A 24,848-nucleotide genomic window follows, 5' to 3' on the forward strand; every position below is an offset into this window, starting at 1 on the left:
ACTGGTTTATGCCAAAACCTTGATGTCAGGACCAAGTCCTTCAGCATCAGCCGCACAACTCCCTGCAGATTTTAGCAACTCTAAAGGATTCTAGGCTTGTGCATTGTAACAACAGCCAGTGGAAATCAATCAGCTTTGAATCTGAAAGTAAGCGATGATTCCATCACATTGTGCTGGTGAAGTGGCAGGTGGGGTCCTTTCTGCTGCTGAACATGTGTTCAGCACATGCGATTATGAGGTAGTGTTAGCTGGAGCACTGAGTCTTAAAATGGCAGCACTGGTGTCAAGACACATGCTAATTGACGTCATGAAGTGCCATACATCTGGGGGACACTCACTGTGGTGAAGCTAATGCTGTCACCAGTACTGCATCTGATGCGGCTTGCATCAAAACTGTGCGCACGCACTGGCCATAGATGCCATTTTGGACCTCCATGGGCGCTCCCAGTGTCCAAAAAACAGGTGCCAAGCATATGAAGTTTGCACTTTAGTTCTTCATATTGCAAACTCTAGTTTGATGTAAGAAAGCCCACTTCAAAGCCCCAATATATTTTCTGCGTAATTGAATATGCTAAGGATATATAATGAGTCTGAGCCCTGCTCTTTCATTGCTTAACAAATAAAAGTGCATTGCACTGATCAATGACACATTTCCACCTGCACTTATCTAAATTTATGTTTCAACAAGTGCACCTTATATAGCATGAAACAACTTGCATTCACACAGTGTCTTTTAGGTATAATAATGAACCAAATTGCTTCACAGGGGTTTAGTTTTTTAAAAATGGGTTCTGAACCAATGAAGGAGATATTGGGAAGGGATGTGGCCAAAAGGTTGATCAAAGAGGAGACTTTAAGAAGGGTCCTAAGAGGTGAAGAGGCAGAGTAATTTGAAGAAATTCCAGAGCATAGGGTTTAGTGAACCCGAAGTCACAGCCGCCAATGGTAAGTGAAGGGAGGCAGATGCACAATTAGACAGAGTCAGAGAAATGGGGAGTTTGGGAAATTTGTAGGACTGGAGGAGGTTACAGAGCTGAGGAAGGACGCTGTCACAAAAGCTGCTAAACTTTAGGATGCAAGTATTAAAGTTGAGGCATTAGAGGACCAGTGTAGATCAGTGAATACTTGAGTGATGGGTGGGCAGTTCTAAATTGCGATTGAAATAAATTTCATAATGTTATATTTTATGATTGTGAGAGAGGTATTTATGGAGTCAGGAGGCCATTTGGTCCATCATGCTTGTGAAAGAGCTCAACCAATAGTTCCACTTCCTTGCTCTTTCCCCATAGCTTCGTAATTTTTTCCTGTTAAATTAGAGCTCCAATTCACTTAAAAAAATTATAGTGAATCTGTTTCAGTACATTTTAGCTCACAACAATTAATAATATTTAAATAAGAATTTTAGCAAGAACAGAAACATTTCTCAACTTTACACTCAAAACTACACAATGACCTAACGGCACTGTTCCGAATTGATCAACATGGCCAGAAGTGGCTAGGGACAGGTTTCATTGCTATTTGGACAGCGACTGATCCTTTTGAAAAGAAACTTTAATTGTAGCTCAGTAACAATAAGAAGCATCCATCTGTACACGGCCCATTTCAGTTGATGCATGCAATCTGAAGTAGTACAATGCACAGAATGTTTCAGGATGAAACAGCTTTTAATCATAGTTCGAATCAACATTCACACAAGAGCTTCAAATTTACCAGTTTCTGGACATAAATGGATGCTTTTATTTCATCAATCTGATTTGCAGTGGCATTTCTTTTTTGTAGCCAACAAAATGCTGGCGTGAAATGGTTAGAACCACAACACACTCTTACAGAAGCTATTTGTTCAATACCTTAAAGGGCACTCAAATCTTAAAGGGTCAGGGAACAAAACTTCAACCCACAAGATAAATGTGTCTGCCTTTAAATGTATTCCTTATACATTGGTGATACCTTGAAGAATGCAACAAATCACATTAATATCATTGTAGTTCTATGCACTGTTTGAGGTGATTTGTTTCTGTAAACAAATAGCATAAGATATCTCTGACATACGCGGTGGTGTGATAGACATGCAAGTTCTACAGCCACTTATGCATTGTCAGTAGCTAACAGCTTGTCTTTCAAGGCTTTGTAATACATTTGGCTTCTTGCCGCGTGAGTGCATTATCACGTCGGTACTTCCTTTCCTTTCCACCCGTGGAGTCTTAGCTTGCTGGCGAAGGCAGGCCCCTGCTTAAAGCTGATCAGATTAGCCGTCAAAAAATTGGCAGCTACCATCCATATGCGCGAGTCCAGATGGCTTTCTTCCTGTACTCAGGCAAAAATCTCAGTGCCAGCAGCGTAGCTATGCGAAACAGAAGAGGACACTTGTTACATTGCACGAAAGATAAAAGGCACAACTTAACCTAAAACCATCTCCCAAGGTGCGACTAGTCCAATTGGATTGTTTAAGGGTACCAGGGTTAATTAATCAGCACAAAGATGCATATTTTTCAACATCTGACTTGAAATAAGAGCATACATATTCTAAAAATGAAAATAGATTACAGTTTAACAACCAAATTTTTACAATATAGTGAGTTGATAAGTTCTTTCTAAAACATTGGGAGTCAGTAATTGTTTGATAATGACTGTTTAATATTAATAAAGTATAATCTTATTTCATCCAGATATATTCGACATAACAGTAGGTCAGATTATTTTGCAGTTTCTCACAAATGTATCAGCATTTTTATTAGGGAGTTACCCAATTTAGCTGAAATACTTGGTTAAACATTGCACACAAACCTTTATACTGTGCAAAATCACACATAATAAATACTTGTTTTATTACTGCAGTTGCTCTGGTTGGTTTCTGTGTCAATAAAACCAGCAGTAAGTTCCACCCCTACAGTCAATAACTGGTACTTTATTGAGCAGATCATTAACCAGCAGTTTACCCCAGAAAACAGCTTGTTTTTGATGAAGTTGAGAGACAATTGATTGTAAGCTCAGAGTTTACATCTGATTTTCAGTGGTGTGTAGTCTAAACATGATTTGTAACCAGGCCACAGAGTGGGATACACGTGCAGCATTAATCTGTCAAGAATTCTAACTAATTACTCAACCTTCCAAAGCAGATGAATAAACACAGGCAAAATTCCAAAAGAAACCCAGAAATTTCTATGAACTCCAAAGACAATCAAGTAGAAGCTCAAAGATGTAAATGTAACACCACGATCAATGTTACTCAATTGTAACCAGGTCCACTTCACAATTGCAGCATGTGAGTGACAATGTTCCAGGCAGAATCAGAGTAGGCAACATATTATATGTAACATTTCATACAACATATGTCTGAATTTACCACCACAGCCTTCAAAACCATTCCTAATCAGATATTAGCCATTTTTTTTTAAAAAGCAGTTCATTGAAACATTAACTGGTTTCACTGGATGTTTATAGCCTGTACTGGAAAGAAATACTCCCAATCTTCAGTCTCACTTACCAATTAGACCCTGGCATTCATGATCCTGTAAGCATAGTCTAATTTCTTCTCAAGGGCAATTAGGGATGGGGGCAATAAATGCTGGCTTAGTCAGCGACGCCCACATCCAGTGAAAGAATATTTAAAAATTGGTACTTCTAATCAGTCATTTTAAACAACAAAATAACTAAGTGACAACCCAAGATTACCTGTTTATTCAGTAACAGCCAGGGCATTACACAGTACAACTATTCGACTATATATATTTTACAAGTAATCACAAATTTTCATCATTTAATCTGTTCAAAGAACTTCTTCTCAAATAGCATAACCATAATTAGCAGTGGTGGCAGTATCGCATTCTATCTCAGTATATTTTAAGAGCCTTTTCTTCTGTCACCAAATCCAAGAAAATGTACATTTGTAACAGTGAATCTAGTTTTGGTGTTGTCAGTTGCCAAGCGTGCCAAGAATGAGGAGTGGATATATTGTGATGCACACAGTATCACCTTTCTATGGGGCAGGCTTGACAGGCTACAGGGTCCTTTGTCTGTCATTGTTCGTAACACCTGCTGCTTGTGCTCACATATGAAGAGTCTCAGGCCTCTCGGCTGAAGTACAGGAGGATGCCCAGCATCCATGTAGCCCCAGCAAGATATAGTTATACATCCTAAAGTACTTGGCACTTCACAGCTAGAGGTCAAATCCGTGGAGGAGTAAAAAATAAAGAAGTTGGAAGACTGCTTTAAGGGGTTTTGAAGATGGGAGAGATATAATCAGGAAGAGAGTTCCAAATCATGGAGACAAGGCTGCTGAAGGCTCCACAAACAACAAGAGGCTGGGACTGGGGCATGGCCGGGGAAGTACAGTAAACAAATTGGAAGAGTATGGAATACAAACAGGGATTGCAGGGCTGGAGAAAGTTACAAAAGGTGGGGTGGAATTAGGAAGTGGAGGGGGTCATAAACCAGTATGAGAATTGTGAAGTCAATAGGATTTTGATAAAAATGCAACTGTGAAATTTCCATACAATTCCCTCTTGAACTGTGAAAAACACCACCTAAATCTTATGAGATAATTTTCTGCTTCTGGGACAAATTTTACGTTACATATTATACAACCTTATCTGTCAAGCTTCTCTTCTCTCCTTTCCATTGCTCAACGTGTTGACTGCTTCCTGGGGTTCCGAGGATGTTGGGCACCCTACAGTACCTCAACCAAGATGCATACTCTTCATATCTGAGCATTGGCAGAAAGTTCTGGAATGTAATTCTAACCAGCATCAACAAAAATATGCTAACTGGTCATTGATCTTTTGCTGTTTATGGAGTCCTGCTGTGCGTAAATTAGCTTCTAGGTTTTCCCTACATTAAAAAAGTGACTGCAGCTCAAAAGCATTTCGAAGCATCCTGAAGATTTGATAGGGTGGTTAAGTAAGTTTACATTTTTTTCCTTTCGATTAAGCTGTGGCGAGGCGGTGCTAGGGGTGGGGTGAGGATGTGATGATCGAGCCTAATTCCATCCTCAACCGACACCCACATGTGCATTTTCCAGTAAGGGAGCAGCTGGTGGATCATGATCTGTCGTGAAAAATCTGGTTAATTCCTTCCTCTCACCCAACGGCTGTGGCCAATTACAATGCGCCCCTCCCCTCACCTCATCCACCACCACCAACCATCCAGGACTGTCAGTTAAGCCATCACAGATCAGTGATCAAAGCTGCAACCTTTCTGGGGAGGGGCCTGCCTTGTTTAGAATATCAAGCCATCAAGGAACCACAAACTCAAAGATCACTTTAACTAACATCCTGACAATCTAGTTGTTGAGGTTGTACCTAATCATGATTCGCAGCTTTAATCTCTGTTGATCAGATTTTCAAACTAGCGGAATACTGTTCTAAGGTAAATGTATGTGGTGGTTCATGAAGCCCCCTGGCTGTATTAAGAGTTCCCTCTGCCTGTCAAATAATTGAGCACAAGTAAATCACAGAGCAGTGAAATCAAACTATCAGATATTCATGTACTTGGATCTCTCCTCCAAATAATATCAGAACTCGATAGTAAGTCGCCTTACCCTTATGCAACTGATCCAGGCCTGTGCTATTTGCAAGTTATTTAGGATCTCATCAGTGAGGGGGCAAATAATAATTGATCGTCTAACATGGAACAATTTAAGCCACAGAGTGTACTGATAATTTGCATCCAGATCAATAGTCACAACCAGCACAAAAACTGACAAAACAACAGAATAATTAACCTTCTCTTGCCTCATTTATATTTTGTACTGCATTCAATTTAATATGAACAACAAGTGACAGGAAATGATGACAGAAAACTGGGTTGTATCATCTTCTGAACTTCTCAATCTGATTACTATCTCGCAATCAATGTCTGGTGTTCATTATTTTTCTAAATAATTCCATATTCTAAACAAAAACACGTGCACACATGAATGTGCCAGTATTGTAAGAATATACTTGCTGGGAGATAAAAGCATGCTTTTAACAATGCTTCATTCTACTAGATTTCAGAAGCAAAGTACTAAATTATCACCTGATTAAACAACAAACAATTCATCCCATTATAAAAGGTCCAGCAGCTGCATCAATAGTTAAAGTATGGGGATAATTTTACCCTAATCCACTCGACAGGAAATGGGTGGGTTCAGGACGGGCGCCTATTCTTCACCCATCTGATTTTACACTTTGTTGAGCTCAACAGAATGTGAAACTAGGCAAAGTGTAAAATGCAGGGCCCGGGGGCTTGGGTTCATTATTGCAAATGTTGTTGTTGTCAAGTGAGGCCGAGCAGAGAGAGACAGCTGATCCCGGGCAATCTGCAGTGCACTCTGGTCTGACAGCGATTCTCCTCCTCCTCTGCCGTTGTTTTGATAGGAAGATAGCCAAGCTGAATCGCTTGAGAGAGGAGCAGTGTTTCTATTTACAATGCTGCAATTTCATCTCAGGGAGGGCATGGGGCTGAATGTTTTAGTGTAAGGCCAAGAAAGAATTGAGCTGTGGAACAACTCCTGACAAGACACCGGGACACAAAACTCATATTTCAGTCTCCTGACAGTGAAATGACATTTAGCCACTACATCAACCTCCCTAAGGCAATGGAAGATGACTGTGGTAATGGGGAATTTAGGACACGAGATACAAAGCTTGCACTTTTGGCAAAAATCTTGAGGATGGTTTTTTTGAGTAAATAAAACTCAGAATTCAAACTCTAACCTTCATCGCTTGCCTCATGTGTTTTTTTGACTTGGCAAATTCCAAAAACATTACTGGGCCAAACAAGAGGGAGCCCTTACTCTGAATTTAAATATGCTGCATCTGATCTAATAGAGCTTAATGATATTATTACATACTATCCATAGAAAACATGTCATTCATCAGCACATACACAATCTGGTTCAAAACTTTCAATTGATTCAGAACATGCATTTTTGCATTGTATGTGTATATGTAAATGGTGTGATGTAGTTGTATTGTCGCTGAACAGGTAATCCAGAGAGCCAGGATAATGCTCTGGTGAAAACTAAATTTACTGAAAACACCGTCGTGAAGTTCATGAAACCATTGTTGATGTAAAAACCCATCTGGTTCATTAATGTCCTTTCGGGAAGGAAATCTGCCGTCCTTACCTGGTCTGGCCTACATGTGACTCCAGACCCACAGCAATGTGGTTGACTCTCAACTGCCCTCTGAAATGGTCCAACGAGCCACTCAGTTGTGTCAATCCATTAAAAAGTCGAATAGGGGTGGAACTGGGCAGACCGCCTGGCATCGACCTAGGCACTGCAAACGACAACAGCAAAGTCCTCCTTACTAACATCTGGGGGCGAGTGCCAAAACTGGGGGAGCTGTCTCACAGACTAGTCAAGCAACAGCCTGACATAGTTATAATCACAAAATCATACCTTACAGATAATGTCCCAGACTCCACCATCACTTTCCCTGCCGCAGAGGTGGTGGCACAGTGGTATACCTCGACTCCAGACCCCATGATGTCTCATGGCATCAGGTCAAAAATGAGCAAGGAAACCCGCTGCTGATTACCACGTACCACCACGCACCCCCCGCCCACCCTTCCTCAGCTGATGAATCAGTGCTCCTCCATGTTGAACGCCACTTGGAAGAGGGTGGCAAGGATGCAAAATGTGCTCTGGATAGGGGACTTCAATGTCCATTACCAAGAGTGTCTCGGTAGCACCAAGACAGGCCGAACTATCCGAGTCCTAAATGGCATAGCTGCTAGACTGGGTCTGCAGCAGGCAGTGAGGGAATCAACAAGAGGGAAAAACATACTTGACCTCATCCTCACCAACCTGCCTGCCGCAGATGCATCTGTCCACGACAGTATCGGTAGGAGTGACCACCGCATAGGTTTTGTGGAGACAAGCGGCGGGAATTTCTGCACCCGCCCGCTGCCGCGATCTTCCGGTCCCGCCATAAGTCAATGGACTTCTGGCTGGGGCACCGCCTCACTCACAGCAGGTCCCACTGTGACAGGGCTGGAAAATCCAGGCCAAGGTCCCATCTTCACATTGAGAATAGCCTCCATCGTGTTGTGTGGCACTACCACTGTGCTAAATGGGATACATTTTGAACAGATTTAGCAACTCAAAGCTGGGCATCCATGGGGCCATCAGCAGCAGCAGAATTGTGCTCAACCACAATCTGTAACCTCATGGCCCGGCATATCCCCCTCCCTGTCATTACCGCCAAGCCAGGGGATCAACCCTGGTTCAATGAAGAATGCAAGAGGGCATGCCAGGAGCAACAACAGGCATACCTAAAAATGAGGTGTCAACCTAGTGAAGCTATAACACAGGGCTACTTGCATGCCAAAGAGCACAAGCAGCAAGTGATAAACACAGCTAAGCAATTCCACAGCCAATGGATCAGGTTTAAGCTCTGCAGTCCTGCCACATCCAGTTGTGAATGGTGGTGAATAATTAAATAACTCACTGGAGGCGAAGGCTGCACAAATAACCCCATCCTCAATGATGGGGGAGCCCATCAGTGCAAAAGATAAGGATGAAGCACTTGCTACAATCTTCAGCCAGAAGTGCGGAGTGGATGATCCATCTCGGCTTCCTCCGGAGGTCCCCAGAATCACGGATGCCAGTCTTCAACCAATTCGATTCACTCTACATGATATCAAAAAGGCACTGGATATGGCAAAGGTTATGGAACCTGACAACATTTGGGTAATAGTATTGAAGACTTGTGCTCCAGACCTTGCCACGCCCTTAGCAAAACTGTGCCAGTACAGTTACAACACTGGCATCGACCCAGCAATGTGGAAAATTGTCCAGGTATGTCCTGTACACAAAAAGCAGGACAAATCCAACCCAGCCAATTACCGCCCCATCAGTCTACTCTCGATCATCAGTAAAGTGATGGAAAGGGTCTTCAACAATGCTATCAAGCGGCACTTGCTTAGCAATAACCTGCTCACAGATGCTCAGTTTGGGTTCTGCCAGGGCCACTCAGCACCTGACCTCATTACAGCCTGGGTTCAAACATAAACAAAAGAGTTGGAACTCCAGCGAAACTGGAGTCAATGGGAATCAGGGGGGAAACTCTCTGCTGGTTGCAATCATATCTAGCACAAAGGAACATGGTTGTGGTTGTTGGAGGTGGATCATCTCAGTTCCAGGACATCACTGCAGGAGTTCCTCAGGGTAATGTCCTAGGCACACCCATCTTCAGCTGCTTCATCAATGACCTTTCTTCCATCATGATGTCAGAAGTGGGGATGTTCGTTGATGATTGCACAATGTTCAGCACCATTCGCGACTCCTCAGATACCGAAGCAGTCTGTGTCCAAATGCAGCAAGACCTGGACAACATCCAGGCTTGGGCTGACAAGCGGCAAGTAGCATCTGCGCCACACAAGTGCCAGGCAATGGCCATCTCCAACAAGAGAGAATCCAACCATTGCCCCTTGACATTCAATTGCATGATCAATGCTAGATCCCCCACTGTCAGCATCCTGTGGGTAACCATTGACCAGAAACTGAACTGGATTAGCCATATAAATACTGCGGCTACAAGAGCAGGTCAGAAGCTTGGAATCCTGTGATGGTTAACTCACCTCCTGATTCCCTAAAGCCTGTCCACCGTCTACAAGGCACAAGTCAGGAGTGTGATGGAATAATTTCCACTTGCCTGGATGAGTGCAGATCCTACAACACTCAAGAAGCTTGACACCATCCAGGACAAAGCAGCCTGCTTGATTAGCACCCCATCCACAAACATCCACTCACTCCACCATCAACACACATTAGCAGCAGTGTGTACTATCTATAAGATGCATTGCAGGAATTCACCAAGGCTCCTTCAACAGCATCTTCTAAACCCATGACTCTTGCCATCTAGAAGGACAAGGGCAGCAGATACATGGGAACACCAGCACCTGGAAGTTCTGCTCCAAACCACTCACCATCCTGACTTGGAAATATATCGTTGTTCCTTCACTGTCGCTGGGTCAAAATCCTGGGACTCCCTCCCTAACAGCACTGTGCGTGTACCTGCACCACATGGACTGTGGCAGTTCAAGACAGCAGCTCACCACCATCTTCTCAAGGGCGATTAGGAATGGGCAATAAATACTGGCCTAGCCAGCGACGCTCACATCCCATGAATGAACAAGTTTTTTTTAAAAAAACATATGAAGGGGATATCTGGGAGTTTCAGTACTGGACATGCATTCTTTAACATAATGCTGAATAAATACCAAGTAGACCAATGAAGGTAAGGTTCTGCTCCATGTCGGTGAATAGCAAGTTCGGCATTTTTTATAAAAGCGGAGGTGCGCAGAGAGAGACAGCGAGAGCGAGAGGGGGCTGAGCCCAAAGGAAGCATGAAGGAATCCGACAAAAGCAAGGGGTTGGGGGGCATAAGGAGGGAGAGGGGGAGAGGCAGAGGGGGATATGTAGAGGCAATCAATCCCTGAGGGATAAAAATCCTGCAGACTGCAGAGCATCTGATGCCCTGTTGGTAAGTAGCCATTCTTTTTCTGAAAGATTTGACCTGTTAAAGACATTTGCCTATTGGAATGATAAGGTGCTGCTTCGATTTTCTACAGACAGGTGCCCTCTTCCCCAATATTAAAGGATCCATATAATGTGACGTTAAGTCCCAGCCAGAATGGAAATGATAGGGCCATTCCCCCATCAATCACACCTGGAGTCCCCAATTCTCTAAGTAACTAGGCTTGATTTGATGTGCCTAACTTGTATCAGGTAGCTATCCTTCATTTATTGCATTTTGCTGGAGAAATAATCCAGAAGACAGAGTCGGGTTTAATGGGTCTTTTTCAGGTTGGAAAGATGTAACTAGCGGAGTGCCACAAGGATCAGTCCTAGGGCCTCAATTATTTGCTATCTATATTAATGATTTGGAGGAGGGGGCAGAGCATAATGTGTCCAAATTTACTGACGATACAAAAATAGGTGGGCGGGCACGTTGTGATGAGGGACATAAGGAATCTGCAAGGGGATATAGACAGGTTGTGAGTGGGCAAAAGCTTGGCAGATGGAGTTTAATGTAGGAAAGTGAAGTCATGCACTTTGGTAGGAAGAATCAAAAGGCAGACTATTATTTAAATGAAAAGAGGCTCCAAAAAAGTGCAGCACAGAGGGATCTGGGTGTTCTTGTGCATGAAACACAAAAAGTTAGCATGCAGGTGCAGCAAATAATTAAGAAGGTAAATGGAATTTTGGTCTGTATTGCTAGGGGGTTGGAGTTTAAAAATAGGGAAGTCTTGTTACAACTGTACAGGGTGTCGGTGAGGCCGCACCTGGAGTACTGTGTAGTTTTGGTTTCCGTATTTAAGAAAGGATATACTGGCTTGGAGTTCGAAAGAGCTTCACGAGGCCGATTCCTGGCATGAAGGGGTTGACTTATCTAGAATGGCTAAACAGGTTAGGCCTTTATTCATTAGAGCTTAGAAGAATGAGGGGTGATCTTATTGAATTGTACAAGATTCTGAGGGGGCTTGACATGGTAGATGTTGAGAAGGTGTTTCCACTAGTGGGGGAATCTCAAACTAGGGGACATAGTGACAGAATAAGGGGTCACTCATTTAAAACTGAGATGTGAAGGAATTTCTTCTCTGAGGGTAGTGAATGTCTGGAATTCTCTACTCAAAGTTGTGGAGGCTAGATCACAGAGTATTTAAAGAGGGGGTAGATAGATTTTTTGAAATATTGGGGAGTTGACGGCTGTGAGGAGCTGGCACAAAAGAGGAGTTGAGGCCTGGGGCAGATCAGCCATGATCTTATTGAATGGTGGGGCAGGCTTGAGGGGCCGAATGGCCTACTCCTGCTCTTTTTTCTTATGTTATGCTGCAAACTGTTATTTTGCTCAGGAGTTCAAAGACTCCCAAGTCCTGCCCTGTCTCCATCTCGCTAGCTGACACAGTAGAGTCAGTATTCTGTTGGAATATTAAAATAACCCCTTCACTGAGTTTATGGATGTCATCAACTGCCTGGCACCTGGCAGACAGAGATCTCTCTTTCTCACTTCTGGTGGCAGAGTGGTAACCTAGCAATTTTGGGCACATACTTATTCAAAGGTACAATGCTGCTGTATTCTCATCAGTGCAACCAACAAGGATCAAGGGTGGAGAGTGCACAGCCTATCAGAGGTGGGAGGTATCTCAAACTGCTACAGTGTAGCTCGCACAGCCTGAACCCAAGCTGTCTTCAATGCAACCACAAGATCTATGTAGACTTGAATGCGGGGTCGGTCTGGAATGTCTCACCCTGATCGAGGTGAGAGAGAGTTCAGTGCACCAAATATTAAATTCTGGACATAGATGTGTTGGCTAAAGTACTGACCTCATTCAGGTACTGATGCAGTTGAAAGTCAAACAACCAGGAACTATTACAGATAGGGGAGGCAGTGGTGTAATGGTATTGTCACTGGGCTGGTAATCCAGAGACCCAGGGTAATGCTCTGCCATCAGGGTTCGAATCCCATCATGGCAGATAGTGGAATTTGAATTCAGTAAAAGTCTGGAATTAAAAGTCTAATGATGACCACAAAACCACTGAGCATTGTCGTAAAAACCCATCTGGTTCACTAATGTCCTTACGGAAGGAAATCTGCCATCCTTACCTGGTCTGGCCTACATGTGACTCCAGACCCACAGCAATGTGGTTAACTCTTAAAATGCCCTCTGAACAAGGGCAATTAGGGATGGGCAATAAATGCTGGCCTAGCCAGCAACACCCACATCCCATGAACGAATAAAAAAGATAGGAGTGTGTAAGTGTGGCAAGAGAGGAAATGCTGGAGTGGGATCGAAGCAGCAGAGGAGAGGCTCCATGGGTGGCAGCCCGAACCCAGGGCAGTGTCTGGCTCCTGGTAGACAATCCTGGGGCCGTGGACACCCCCACTTCCTTTATCTTCTGGTCCCAGTGTGAGAGGGAGGCCGTGAGTACAGTGACGGCTGTGGAATGGAAGCCCAGAGCCGGTTTGCCAAGATGGCTAAGCTGGGGTGGGGTTTCTGTATAATGGATAGAATATATATCCTCAGCAGCTCATCCTTCCTAGCCTCTCCAGTGACAGCAGAGTATGGCTCCGCTTGGCTTCTCTCTCTGTGGCCCCATCCCATCAGCGACATGGCAGGTTCGACGGGCAGAGGTGAAACAGTGAGCCACCTCATTAGCCGCTCCTGCCCCGGGAGGGAGGGAGGGGGGAGCTCAGGCAGCAGGAAGTGAATGGGAACGACCCCTCTCCTCCTCCCCTCCCTTCTCCAACTCCCCCACAATGAAACAATGTGAGCTGCAGCATGGAGATGGTCTTTCTTTTTGATACAGAACAGGTAGTTGAAATATATATAACAAAATCTGAAAGGTTCTCTTGCAATCTGGCTTGTCAGTGTTGAATCTATTCCCCCAAATATGAAAGGTCATCAACCCGAAATGTTAACTGTTTCTCTCCACAGCTGCTGCCTGGCCTGCTGAGTTTGTCCAGCATTTTTGCTTTTTAGTTCCGATTTCCAGCATCTGCAGTATTCTGCTTATGAATTTACTGTCACTGTGTAAGGTGACAATACAATATGCTAATGAGGCAACCACTGAAATCAGTGTTATCGTCTGCACATTATTTTGAATAACTAATGGGATGTTTCCATGCCAAATTAACAATATTGCATAATGCTGTTAAGATAAATGTGCACTCTCTGGTTTGTTTCATAGTCATGGTGGGATCATCTATAGAGTGCACACAAACTAACACTATTATTTTGTTGCCGCTCTTAATATTAATGGCCCATACTGCATATATATCGGATGATATTTGTAATCAGATGTCAACAATAGGCACAATCAATTTACTAGGACCTTATGTGATTGTTTGGTGAATTCATTGGTGAATCTTGAAAGGGGAAAAAAACAGGCATATCTGAGGGGGACAGTCCACCAGGGAAGGGACCTGGAAACAGGAGAAGTGCCAGGATCCATGGTTCTCTTCCCGGCCCTGGTAAAATGAGCATCCAACTCAAGACCACCTGTTTCCCACTCAGCGGATTAGGTTAAAATTAGCCCTATAGTTCCCAACAAATACTTAACTCAATAAATATAGGTCAAATCCCACTTGGTATTATTTTAAAGAAAAACATCTTGCAGATAGTGCAAAAGCCCCTGGCAGTGCAACACTACCAGAAAGTTACAAGTTTGACCATTTAAATGGACCCCTCCTCACTGGTGAGTTCTGATTATTTTCAGCCTCTTTTAAGCACAAGAGCTCTTCATTCTGAGAGTGGGAAAAAGGGTGAAAAAAATGATACTCAGCAATGGAGAGGTATCTTCTATCATGGGTGGTTGGGACTGCAGGCATGAGGAACTTGCAGTCAGGGTCCTCGATCTCCCAGTTAATTGAGTGTAGTAACATATTGGGGGAAACTACCAATTGAATACAAAAACTCTGCTGCAGGAACTGAAGATATTAATTGGTGCACCCACAGTCTACTGACAGCAGCCTCAGATTATTGAAGGCACACTTCCTGTGCCTATAAATCTAGTTTTTGTCACTACAGATATATAGCTCGTTAAATCATATTTATTTACCTCGATGGTTATAACCGGCGGTTTTCCCTCTGGTTTGTTACAGGATTTGATAAATTTTAAGTGCAATTAAGGCACATCTTTGCTAAATAATTGAAAGATGAAGAAAACTAATGAGCACAACTAGTCTATCAAACCTGTTCTGTACACGAAGAACCTTTTCTCCATTGCTATGCTTCACTTCCACTGGCACAACATGATATGGGTGGTCTTGGCATCTGACCAGAAGGGCTTATATGCTCACATTGGAATGCAGCGAACAGCACTGATTATTTCATGCCATTGTACATGAATGCTTTGTGCACGCATGACCATAGTAAATACCAGATGATGTTTGACCCCGATTTTCAGCTTTCACTGTTATTTTAATAAGGGATATATTCTTTATACAGCTTGTGTCCCTCCTGGAGGCCATGGGATGGGGCAGGGATGGGAGAAAGATGCATTCTGAAAGACACATTCGTGCCTCACCCTCTAAAGGTGACGAGCTGCCATATTGGTAGCGGATTGGGTAAAGAAAAAATCTCCGACAGACCAAAATAAAAGAAAAACTTGGTGTGTGGACCTGGTTCCAGAGTTTAATTCTAATGCTTAGTGATAACTATACTATTGAAAAAGAAAAGCTTAAATATTAGCTTTCTGCTTTCATGTCAAAAATGGCTACAGTTGGTAACACACAGAAACAAAATACTGCAGATGCTGGAAATCTGAAATAAAAACAGAAAATGCTGGAAATACTACACAGGTCAGACAACATCTGTGAAGAGAGAAACAGAGTTAACATTTCTACTCTGTGAGCTGTGTCAGAACTGGGAAAAAGTTTTAAAATGTAATGGATTTTAAGCAAGTGAAAGGGGGGAGGGTGGGACAAAGAAGAAAGGGGAAGGTTTACGATATGATGGAAAGCAGGAGAGACAGCAAGGCTGAAGGGAGGCCTTGAAGAGAAGCAAGGTCAAAGGGAGTAACGGGACAAGAAAAGAAACAAAAAGGTGTGTCTGGAGGAGGTGCAAATGGCAGAATCATGAACATCTGGCATTCTGGCACTGGGGGCAGACAGTGAAGCGGAGCTGACACCACAACCAGATCAGCCATGAACTTGGTAAATGAATGGTAAAGCAGGCTCAAAGGGCCAAATGGCCTATTCCTGTTCCTGTGTCCCAAAGCAAAACAAAAGAACAACAGAGAAAAGCCAAAACCAGCAAAGAAAAGGGAAGCAAAATGTGGGCAGAGGTTATCTATAACGGTTGAATTTAATGTCACGCCTGGAAGGCTGTCAAGTGCCTAATCGAAAGTTTGAGGTGCTGTTCCTCGAGCTTCCATTGAGCTTCACTGGAACACTCCAGGAGGTGAAGGACAGATAGTAAGAGTAAGGCGGAGAATTAAAAATGACAGGTGACTGGATGCTCAGAGTCACACTTGCAGACTGAATGGTGATGTTCCGGAAAGTGGACAATCAATGTGTTTGGTCTCTCCAATGTAGAAGAGACCGTATCGTGAACTGCGAATACCGTATATTAAATTGAAAAAGTAAAATGCTGTTTCACCTGGAAGGAGTTTGTGGGGCCCTGAACAGTGAGTTGGATGGAAGTAAAGGGGCAGGTATCGCATCCCCTGTGTTTGCATGGAAATGGATCTAAGGAAAGGTTGGGGGGGGTCACAGAAGAGTGGTCCAGGGTGTCACAGAAGGAATGATCCCTGCAGAATACTAAAAGGGGAGGGAAAGACGTGTTTGGTGGCATCACGCTGAAGGTGGCAGAAATGGTACAGATTATCTGTTGTATATGGGAGCTAGTGAGCTGGAGGGTGAGGACAAGGGGAGCCCTATCATGGTACTGGGAGGGAGGAGAAGGGGTGAGAGCAGAATTGTGTGAAATAAGCAGATATGGTTGAGGGCCTTGTCAACTACAGTGGGATCGCGGTTGCATGGGGTGGGGGTTGCTGAGGAAAAGGAAAAGATTAGAGAAGTGCTAGCACCCAAGGTTCCATCAACAGACAAGACAGAGAAGTTGGAAGAATGGAATACAGGAGGCAGGGTGAGAGGTAGCTGTGAGAATCAGAAATAAAAACAGAAAATGTTGAAAATACTCAGCAGGCTAGGCAGCATCTATGGAGAGAGAAACAGAGTTAATGTCACTTTTGATTTTAAATATATGACAAAGAGGCTAGGTCTGGTGTTCCTTCATTCTGGACTACTGGTTTGGCAAATGGAATCCTCCCACTGATGGAAAATAATCAGTGTAAGTCCTTGCCTACTCTCACAGTATTTTGATGCAAATCTGTTACACTGTTTTATTATGCAACCAGCGTTTCACCACTGATATGAGGAGAACATAATTATACTGCCTATTGGCATCACTGTGAAGCAAGGGCTCCATGGATGCAGGCTCAAGGCACACACACACAAAGCTGTTTACCTGCTTCTGACTGGGGTCAGTTTTCCCCCAGCTACAGACTTGCAGGACTGTTGATGCTCTTCAACCAGCTGAAGCTGTTGAATAGAGACTACCCGAGTTTGAATTTTTAAAAAGATGGGTCAGAAGATGCAAAGTCAGCTGTTGCAGGTAGAGTTCTGATGGAAGTGTCATTGACCTGAAATGTTAACTGTTTTTCTCTCTCCACAGAGGCTGCCTGACTATGTCCAGCATGTTCTGTTTTTATTTCAGATTTTCAGCATCTGCAATATTTTGCTTTGCACCATTGCAGGTTATCTGGTTTACAAGGTATCAACTGCCCTGAACTTATGCTATCAGTGCATCCCAAGTCTTGATGTGGCCTATTCTTGCTGCTATAGTACTGTAGTCACCTTAGTGTGGGCTAGGGAATTCGGAAGCACATGTAGTCTTGAGTAGCAGATTAATATTTCTAGATGCTCACTGGTTTTATCACCAACAGCTCCCTTGACTCATCCAGCAATGACTCGGAGCAAAAATATACCGTGTTAACATTTGAGGAACCATGAAATGTGAATGGCATGCTGAAAAATTCAGCATGCATTAAATTGCATTTCTTCCGAGTATTATCCCAAGACATAAAACTCAACCCAGTGTGTGGTACGGCTCATCTAACAATGTGTGGTCCATGGCCGACTAGTTTATTTTCTTCTCTGTCTCAAGTTTCAGAAAGTTATACATGTAACGCCTGACTTTATTTCAGCTTTGTATGAATCTAGATATTCCTGATGAAGTAACAGCTGTCTGCAGCATGAAGGCATTCAGGCTGGATCCTCCTCTTCATGACAGCAAAGTGGTGGGACCTCCACCTGCTGCTGTCCAACACAACTCCAAGCTGTTTTTCTGTTTATACTTGTTTTTTTTAAATTTCTCTCTCTCCATGGATGCGGCCCCTCTAACTTTTCCCAACTCTGATGAAAAGTTACAGGCCTGAAACGTTAACTCTGTTTCTCTCCCTACACAGATGCCGTTTAACCTGCTGAGTTTTTCCCCACCATTTTCTGGGTTTTATTTCAGATTTCCAGCATCCTCAGTATTCCGCTTTTCCAAGGTTGGCGATCATGTTTTATGCAGGGCGGGCTGCTGTTTGGCTGGATGAAGTTGCAGCTCACCAGGACTGATTGTCAGGTAAGCGGAGGCAAGGAAAGGTTGAGACAAGCATTGGAGAGGTGGAGCTGAATGTTGAAGGCTTACAGGCGGAAGCTAACCCTTTGCGGATGATTCCACCAAGGAACAGTATGTAAATAAAGAAGGGGAAGGGGGCCAAGGAGAGATCATTGATGGGCTCCAGAAATGACAAGAGAAGCTATTGCTGGAGATGCTCTGGCTACAATTGCATAGTTAATAGAAAGCTAATCAAGACCAGTCCCAATAAGTTGAATAACAGAGAAGGATGAGCAAGGGTCGTATGTCATGGTCATAGTTACAGAGGATGTCTTCTGTAACTTTGGTTGGGGTTGCTACAGTGCTGCAGCAGGCTGGAAACCTAAATGGAGAGAGTCAAACTTGGAGGAGATGTGGGGAAGATAGGCATTTGAATGGTGACAGCACTTTCAAGGACTTGAGAGGAAAGGGGGTTGAAGACGGGGTTGTAGTTCGCAAAGACATAGGGATCAAGGGTGGATTTTCTTCAAGGAGGGGGTGGTGACGACAGATTTGAAAGGGAGGAATGCAGACCTGAGGGGAGACACGAAAGTATGGATGCCAGGAAGGGAAGTTGGGTGGCCAGCAGCATCTCAAAGCCAGGGGTGAGGGAGTGCCTGAACAAAGTGACAGCTGCAGATGTACAACAGTGCCAAAAAAAAAAGGATTAAACAGACAGTTGGAAGCTTGAGAGGGCATTTTTAAAAATATTTTTTATTCTTTATTTTTTAAAAGAAAAATAAGTTTAAAAACAGTCATAATGAGTAACCATGCAAAAATAAAGCTTACAGTACAGCAGTTTTAAGTGATCTGGAGGAGACCTTTATCCTGAGATGGACACAGAAGGAAACGGGTTTGGAAGTGGGTAGGAGGTGTGAGTGCTGAGGTACAAGAAAGTGGTCTGAGATGGTCATATCAGTGACCAGAGATCATGGGAGTAGAGAAAAGGTGAGAGCCAGTAAGGTCGGGAGGCCATGTATTTGGGTAAGTGAGTTTACATGGACGGAGAGGTTTAGGTTGATCTGAAGAGCAGTGAGTTCAGAAGAGACAGTAAATGAGCTGAGATCCAGATTGAGTTCACTAAGGATGATAAGTTGCTCAGTGCAAAGGCCCAGGGGGATATCTCGGAGAAATTCTGGCTGTGGCCTGGACACCAGACAATGAGGATTTTAAAGGAGACAAGAATTCTGGGACAAGGTGAGATGCTTGAGGAAGGTGGTACCAAAGCAGTAAGAATGTCTAAGCTGTGACTTGGTGATAAGGGCCACACTGTCACGGTAGGGGATAGATGGAGGTTCTTCGGTAAGGGGCAAGGCATTCATACCAATTAGCTAAGTTTCATTCAAAACCAGATTGTCAATATAATCATCCATGGTAAGATAATGAAAGGCAAAAGCATTTTTTGAGTGAACAGACATTCTGAATGAAGAAATGTGAATGTTTGTTGATCTGTCAGAAGAGTCCAAGAGTGCTGAGTTGCGATGCAGTGGGACAAGAGGGTTGGCGCTATTGGCCCCAAGGGGCACACTGGTTTAGAAAGTTGGCAACAAGGATGAGGAAGTTAGGGTTCCTTCCCATGAGAAGGCAGTGATGGTTGGCTCAATGGGCTCTGGAGAATGTATTGGCAGGACAGTTTGAAGGTAGAGCAGTTGAGGTGGGAATTAGGGGTGGGAAAATTATCCAAGGAGGGTGGCAGGAAGCCAAGATGGCTGGAGCAAAGCGTCAGAGAGAGGTAAAGAAAGAAAGAGATCAAAACAATAGACTCAGGTCTGAAATGACAGCTAAAATGTACATGAAAATGGACACAGAGGGAATTCAAGTTAAATAGGCATGATAGAAATTAAGAGACACAAGTTTTGGTCATAAACAGCAGCCATTTTCCCAGTCCCTTGTACCACATGGATCAAAAATCGCTTCACAAGTAACATCAATAAACACAACAAGTGTGGTTAACCAACTGTCAGCCCACCTTCACTTGATCGACAATGTCATCAAGAGAGCTTTGTATATTGCCTACTCCTTTGACACAAAAACTCCTTTATGGATACAGTCATTCGAGGATTTTTTTAAAAAAAATTAATTTACCCTGTTTAAGTTAAAATTATATAATCAAAAGGTAACAAAGATATCCCCCATTTGATACAGAAAGTAGCTCAACTTCCATAACAATGAGCAAATGTCAGCATTTCCCAAGTTTACTTAACTTTGTTCTCCTGGAGTTAAGACAACTCTTCCTTTGTGCCTTTGGTCCAAAACCACAACCATGCTACTGCAATGAAACAGCCCTAATCATAGCTAATGGAGCTGTTCCGAGAGTCGTGGGACTCCTCCCCAACAATAGCATTGCCAGAGCAGCCCCTCAGCAACAAGATATAAGATCAAGCCATAATCTTACTAACAATTTTTTGGATAGGATACTGGAAAGGAAGAGCAAATCCTTCTAACCAAAAAAAATTCAAGCTGCCAGCCTTGCTCTTCAACACTACACAGTGCTAGAGAAACTGACCCCAAAATGACATTAGCCTAATATTTAAATTATGTTTAAGGATTAACTATCCAGTATGAATTAAGAACACACCGTCTCCAAATGCTTTGTTAAGGATGTCTAAGATTTTAGGTAAAAGCAGTAATAATACCTTTGATTATATTCAACTTATCCAATGATAATGCTTCATGTGGACTTTCTGCTATGGTAAACAGCCAATCAATGAACTGCAATGGAAACAGAAATATAAAACTCAATGCAAGATTCTGATCAACATAATGCATCAAGCAGCTTTTCTATGAACTGGCATTTACTCCATTTCTGTGGAGTTATTTTTAATAGTTTTCAGTTTTATGTGTGTAAACAGCACTTTTTAAAAAAATTCTGAAGCAATGCTTACCGTGCTGCCTCAATTTATTCAGTTATTTCCAAGGAAATATAAAGAACAGCAGTAGAAGTTTATTTTCTGGGGACACAATAATTGGGAATTTGAGTTTCAAAATTTACTGGTTCATAGAAATGAGCTGCTGCTTTCCAATAATAATAGACGAATAATAACCAAGAATAGACATTTTACTTGAATTCTTTCTGTATTATATATGATGTTATACCACCTGATAAATCTGATGTTCAGACTTGTGTGTAGTCCTTGTAAGTCTAATGCTTACTTCATGCTCAAACCTATTTATTATACTCACCTTTGATTAAGTCTTCCCAGCTCCATTACCAGCTAAGTGCTGCTGCACTTCAATTTTCTTCACTCACCTCTGAACCCAAACCACCTCCCCCCGCCCCCAGCTCTGTCTCCAAGTTCAGTGGTGATCATCTTCACAGGGCCAATTGTCTGAAGCCTCTTCCCTGACTCTCCCTCCCATCATCAATCCCATTCCTCTATTTTTCCTCATTTCCAATCATCTCTGAGGAAAGCCCCTCAGAAAAAAAATACAAGGAGTGCTTTAATAAACTTACGGCCAGTTCTTGGGTCACAGCCAGGTACACGGCCAAGCATCTTTTCTTAAGGGCACATTTCTACAAATGGATTTACCAGTACTGAGTCAGGAGCCAGGTGTAAAGTGTTTAGTACGTTTACCCTGTAAATTATATCAACATACACTAGGAAACTGCAGTTAAAGTATCTTAAATAATTAAAACAGAATTCCTGGCTTAGAGCTGAGAAACCCACTGGGGGTGGGAGAACTGCACTGGGTAGCAGCCAACTCTGGGACAAAATGGGTGGTGCCTGTACTCCTTTGACACCATAAAGACTTTCCCCACTGCCCTACAAAATATTTACAGCCACTAAAATAGACACCATTTTATCCTGCACCCTTCTCCCTATCAATCCTCCCAGATCACAAAACGTCTCTCTAGTTATCTCATAGTTTCACAGTCTGCTCGCTAGCCATTAGGTACTATACAACCACTGCTAAAATATCCAGTGACCTTCTCATTGATTCACCAATTACAGTACCCCACCTCCACCTTCCGAATCCCAAATCTATGCACTCCCTTTCCCAATGCTCCCATACATTCATTGTCCTCAACATACACCTTCCAATGCTCTCATATTCCCGAGACATTACTCTCAAGGCTGCAATATCCCACATGCTATTCTTTAGCATCCCTTTCCCAGAACTCGCAAACCCAACAACTACACTCCCCAACTCTTGCCCATCCCAAAACCACTCTCCCACATCACCATCACTTGTAACATCAGTACCAGCACACTCCCAACACACCAGACTCAGATCCCAAAACTCCTCACACTATTTCCTCTACAATATGCCATTACTTTTGTACTCCTCTCTTCCCCCAACACTGCTGGACCACTCTCCCAACATTACCAAGCCATATGACCACCACCTCTTTCTCAATATTTCTACAATCTGGGATAGTATCTTTACCATGTTTCTCTGAATATCAGCTTTTAAGAAAAAAAGTAATACATAGAATTGAATGTGTAATGATTATTCAAATTGGGGATTTTTTTTTTTAAAAAAAGGAACAAAGCTCATCTGTTGATGATCTGGTGAGAACCTGGTTTCCAGTGGTGTTGTCAGGAGTTAATACCTTGCAAAGGCCATTTGAGAAATTGGAGAAGCATCTTGAATTCTTCAATGGAAACTACAGCGTTCAAAGACAATATACCTGAAAGTGGAGGCCTACAGGCATCACACCTTCAAATGTCACCTGACTGTAGGACAGAAATAAATGATTTGCTAAAACAAGACCTTAACTGTCTGGTATTAAATGTGCATTAATAAATAACAAAACACATCCACTAGGAATGGACAACTAGTAGAGAACTGAGCAATTAAATCTCTCAATTCCTTTTTAAAGCAGCACGACTTACCTTTTCTGCCGAAACTACCATTCACTAAGCTGCAGGTACAGCAAAGTCAGCCAAATTGCTAAGATAATTGTTTCACATGGCTTTGTGTGTGTCAGAATGATGAGTCACAGCAATTGTAATTTTCACTCTGCTCTTATTGATCTACAACACCCAGATTAAACAGTAATAACCCAAGTCATATAAAAACTGGATAAAAAAGGATGGCAATATTCTAGCTGCTGTGGTGAAAGAGAGGGTGAGAGAAATATATTCAAAATTTATATATTCAAAATTTATATATTCAGCAATTAACTATGGTATCTGTAATTTAGCTGCTAAAATTGTGCAGTTGGTGCTGACGGGAACTTTGCTGAACTTCAGCATTGTTGTATAAATGCTGCATTCTTTATGAGAAAATAAATGAGTTCTGTACTATTTTGGAAGGTCAATAAATATAAAGAGAAAATTTATGTGAAAAAAAAATCATTTTTTTTAACTACTTACTTAATTATGCAGGCTCTGTTTTTGGCAATGAACTGTGTCTGCATTAGTTGGGCTATGTGGGACTCCTAGTTATAATCCACAGGGGTATGTTAATAGCTGACCTACAACTTCACTCCATTTAACCACCTCGGTTTCATCTCCCTCAATACTCTTAGCCAACAAAGATGTCCTCCTGGGATAACAAGGGGTCTGGAGTTGCGGCCTGGCCTGCACGAGCATTAGAGTACAATTGGTGGGATGCCAGAAAGGGACAGATAACGTTATACTCATCATATCGATGGAAGTGTCAGGATTGAACTCCCAGGATTTAAAAAAAATAAGCTTTAAAATAAGCTTTAAAAAGAACTGTTGAATTTTTTGTGTCTAAGGGTGATAGAACTGTGAGACCCTCACCACACTATACACTGCTGCTCCAGACACACATGCAGCATGCGTAGAACCAGGTACCAGGCAGTGAACACACACGGTCCATTTACTGCATATGTTCAAGTAAACAGGGTCCCTGCATTATTATAGGTTGCCAAATATCCATAGATAATTTATTTACAGGTCTTAATATCCAGAAGGAAAAATTGGAACGAGGTTGCTAAACAGCGAGGCTGGTCAGCCCCGAGATCTTTTATGTGGAGTTCTGAAAAATATTAAGGAGGAAGGCTAAGCTGGATAAGTAAGTTCTATTAAAAGGGTCAAAGCAGAAGACTCAACTCTCGAGGGCGTTGGCAGAAACAGTTCTTGTATGGATTTCCAACAGGATATCGGCAATCTGGTTACTTTAGGCAGTTAACTGAAAAAAACAATATCTGTGCTCCAAAACAAAATCAGACAATTGTTTTGAATATTTTGGTTTTGCATCAGTTGTTAGTTTGTGACTGTAGTTTGTGACTGGTAGCTTTGTAAAACAAAAAAGGAATAACTAGTTGATAGGTAACTTTTCCTATCATTCTAGTCAATACAACTGTTGAGCCTTACAGAATATTTAACTTAACTATTTATTTGATCCAATCCAATTTTCACTCTACAGACATTCAACATCTTTCAGACTCAACAGCCAGCAGATCCATTTTAGCTGCGATAGTCTTAACTGGGTGGGAATGCAGGAAATTTAAATAAATTCTAGAGCACCCTTGCAATAATAGCACTGTAACTACCTGACAGGAGTGGTCTATGTAGAAATGATAAAAAGGCTGGCTGTGCAATTTGAATAAAGTCTCTGTACAGAGACAGACTGAATAACAAGAGTAGGTTATGGTTACCTCAGGAGTACAGGTATTTATCACATTATACTGATGACCATTAAATATTCTACTCATAGGAACATTTCAACTGAAAAAAGTTAATTTTAAAGCACAGGAAAATTGATAGAAGTTACTCACGATGTGGTAATAT

At 42.5% G+C, this 24,848-nt stretch overlaps 1 protein-coding gene across 10 annotated transcripts in view; it reads right to left on the bottom strand.

Annotated features, from left to right (window-relative positions):
* Window positions 1-1,645: 1,645 nt before the first annotated feature.
* Window positions 1,646-24,848, bottom strand: part of focad (focadhesin) — a 243,647-nt gene continuing 220,444 nt past the window's right edge. For all 10 annotated transcript variants that reach the window (XM_078569505.1, XM_078569555.1, XM_078569487.1 and 7 more), the window contains 2 exons: window positions 20,778-20,853; window positions 1,646-2,341 (listed from right to left, as the gene is read on the bottom strand). In XM_078569505.1, coding sequence (XP_078425631.1) covers window positions 2,268-2,341; window positions 20,778-20,853 — 150 coding nt within the window. In that variant the 3' untranslated portion in view covers window positions 1,646-2,267. The remainder of the gene's footprint in view (window positions 2,342-20,777; window positions 20,854-24,848) is intronic.

Source organism: Cetorhinus maximus, chromosome 2, assembly GCF_964194155.1.
Source record: "Cetorhinus maximus chromosome 2, sCetMax3.hap1.1, whole genome shotgun sequence".
In the NCBI taxonomy this organism is placed as follows: domain Eukaryota; kingdom Metazoa; phylum Chordata; class Chondrichthyes; order Lamniformes; family Cetorhinidae; genus Cetorhinus; species Cetorhinus maximus.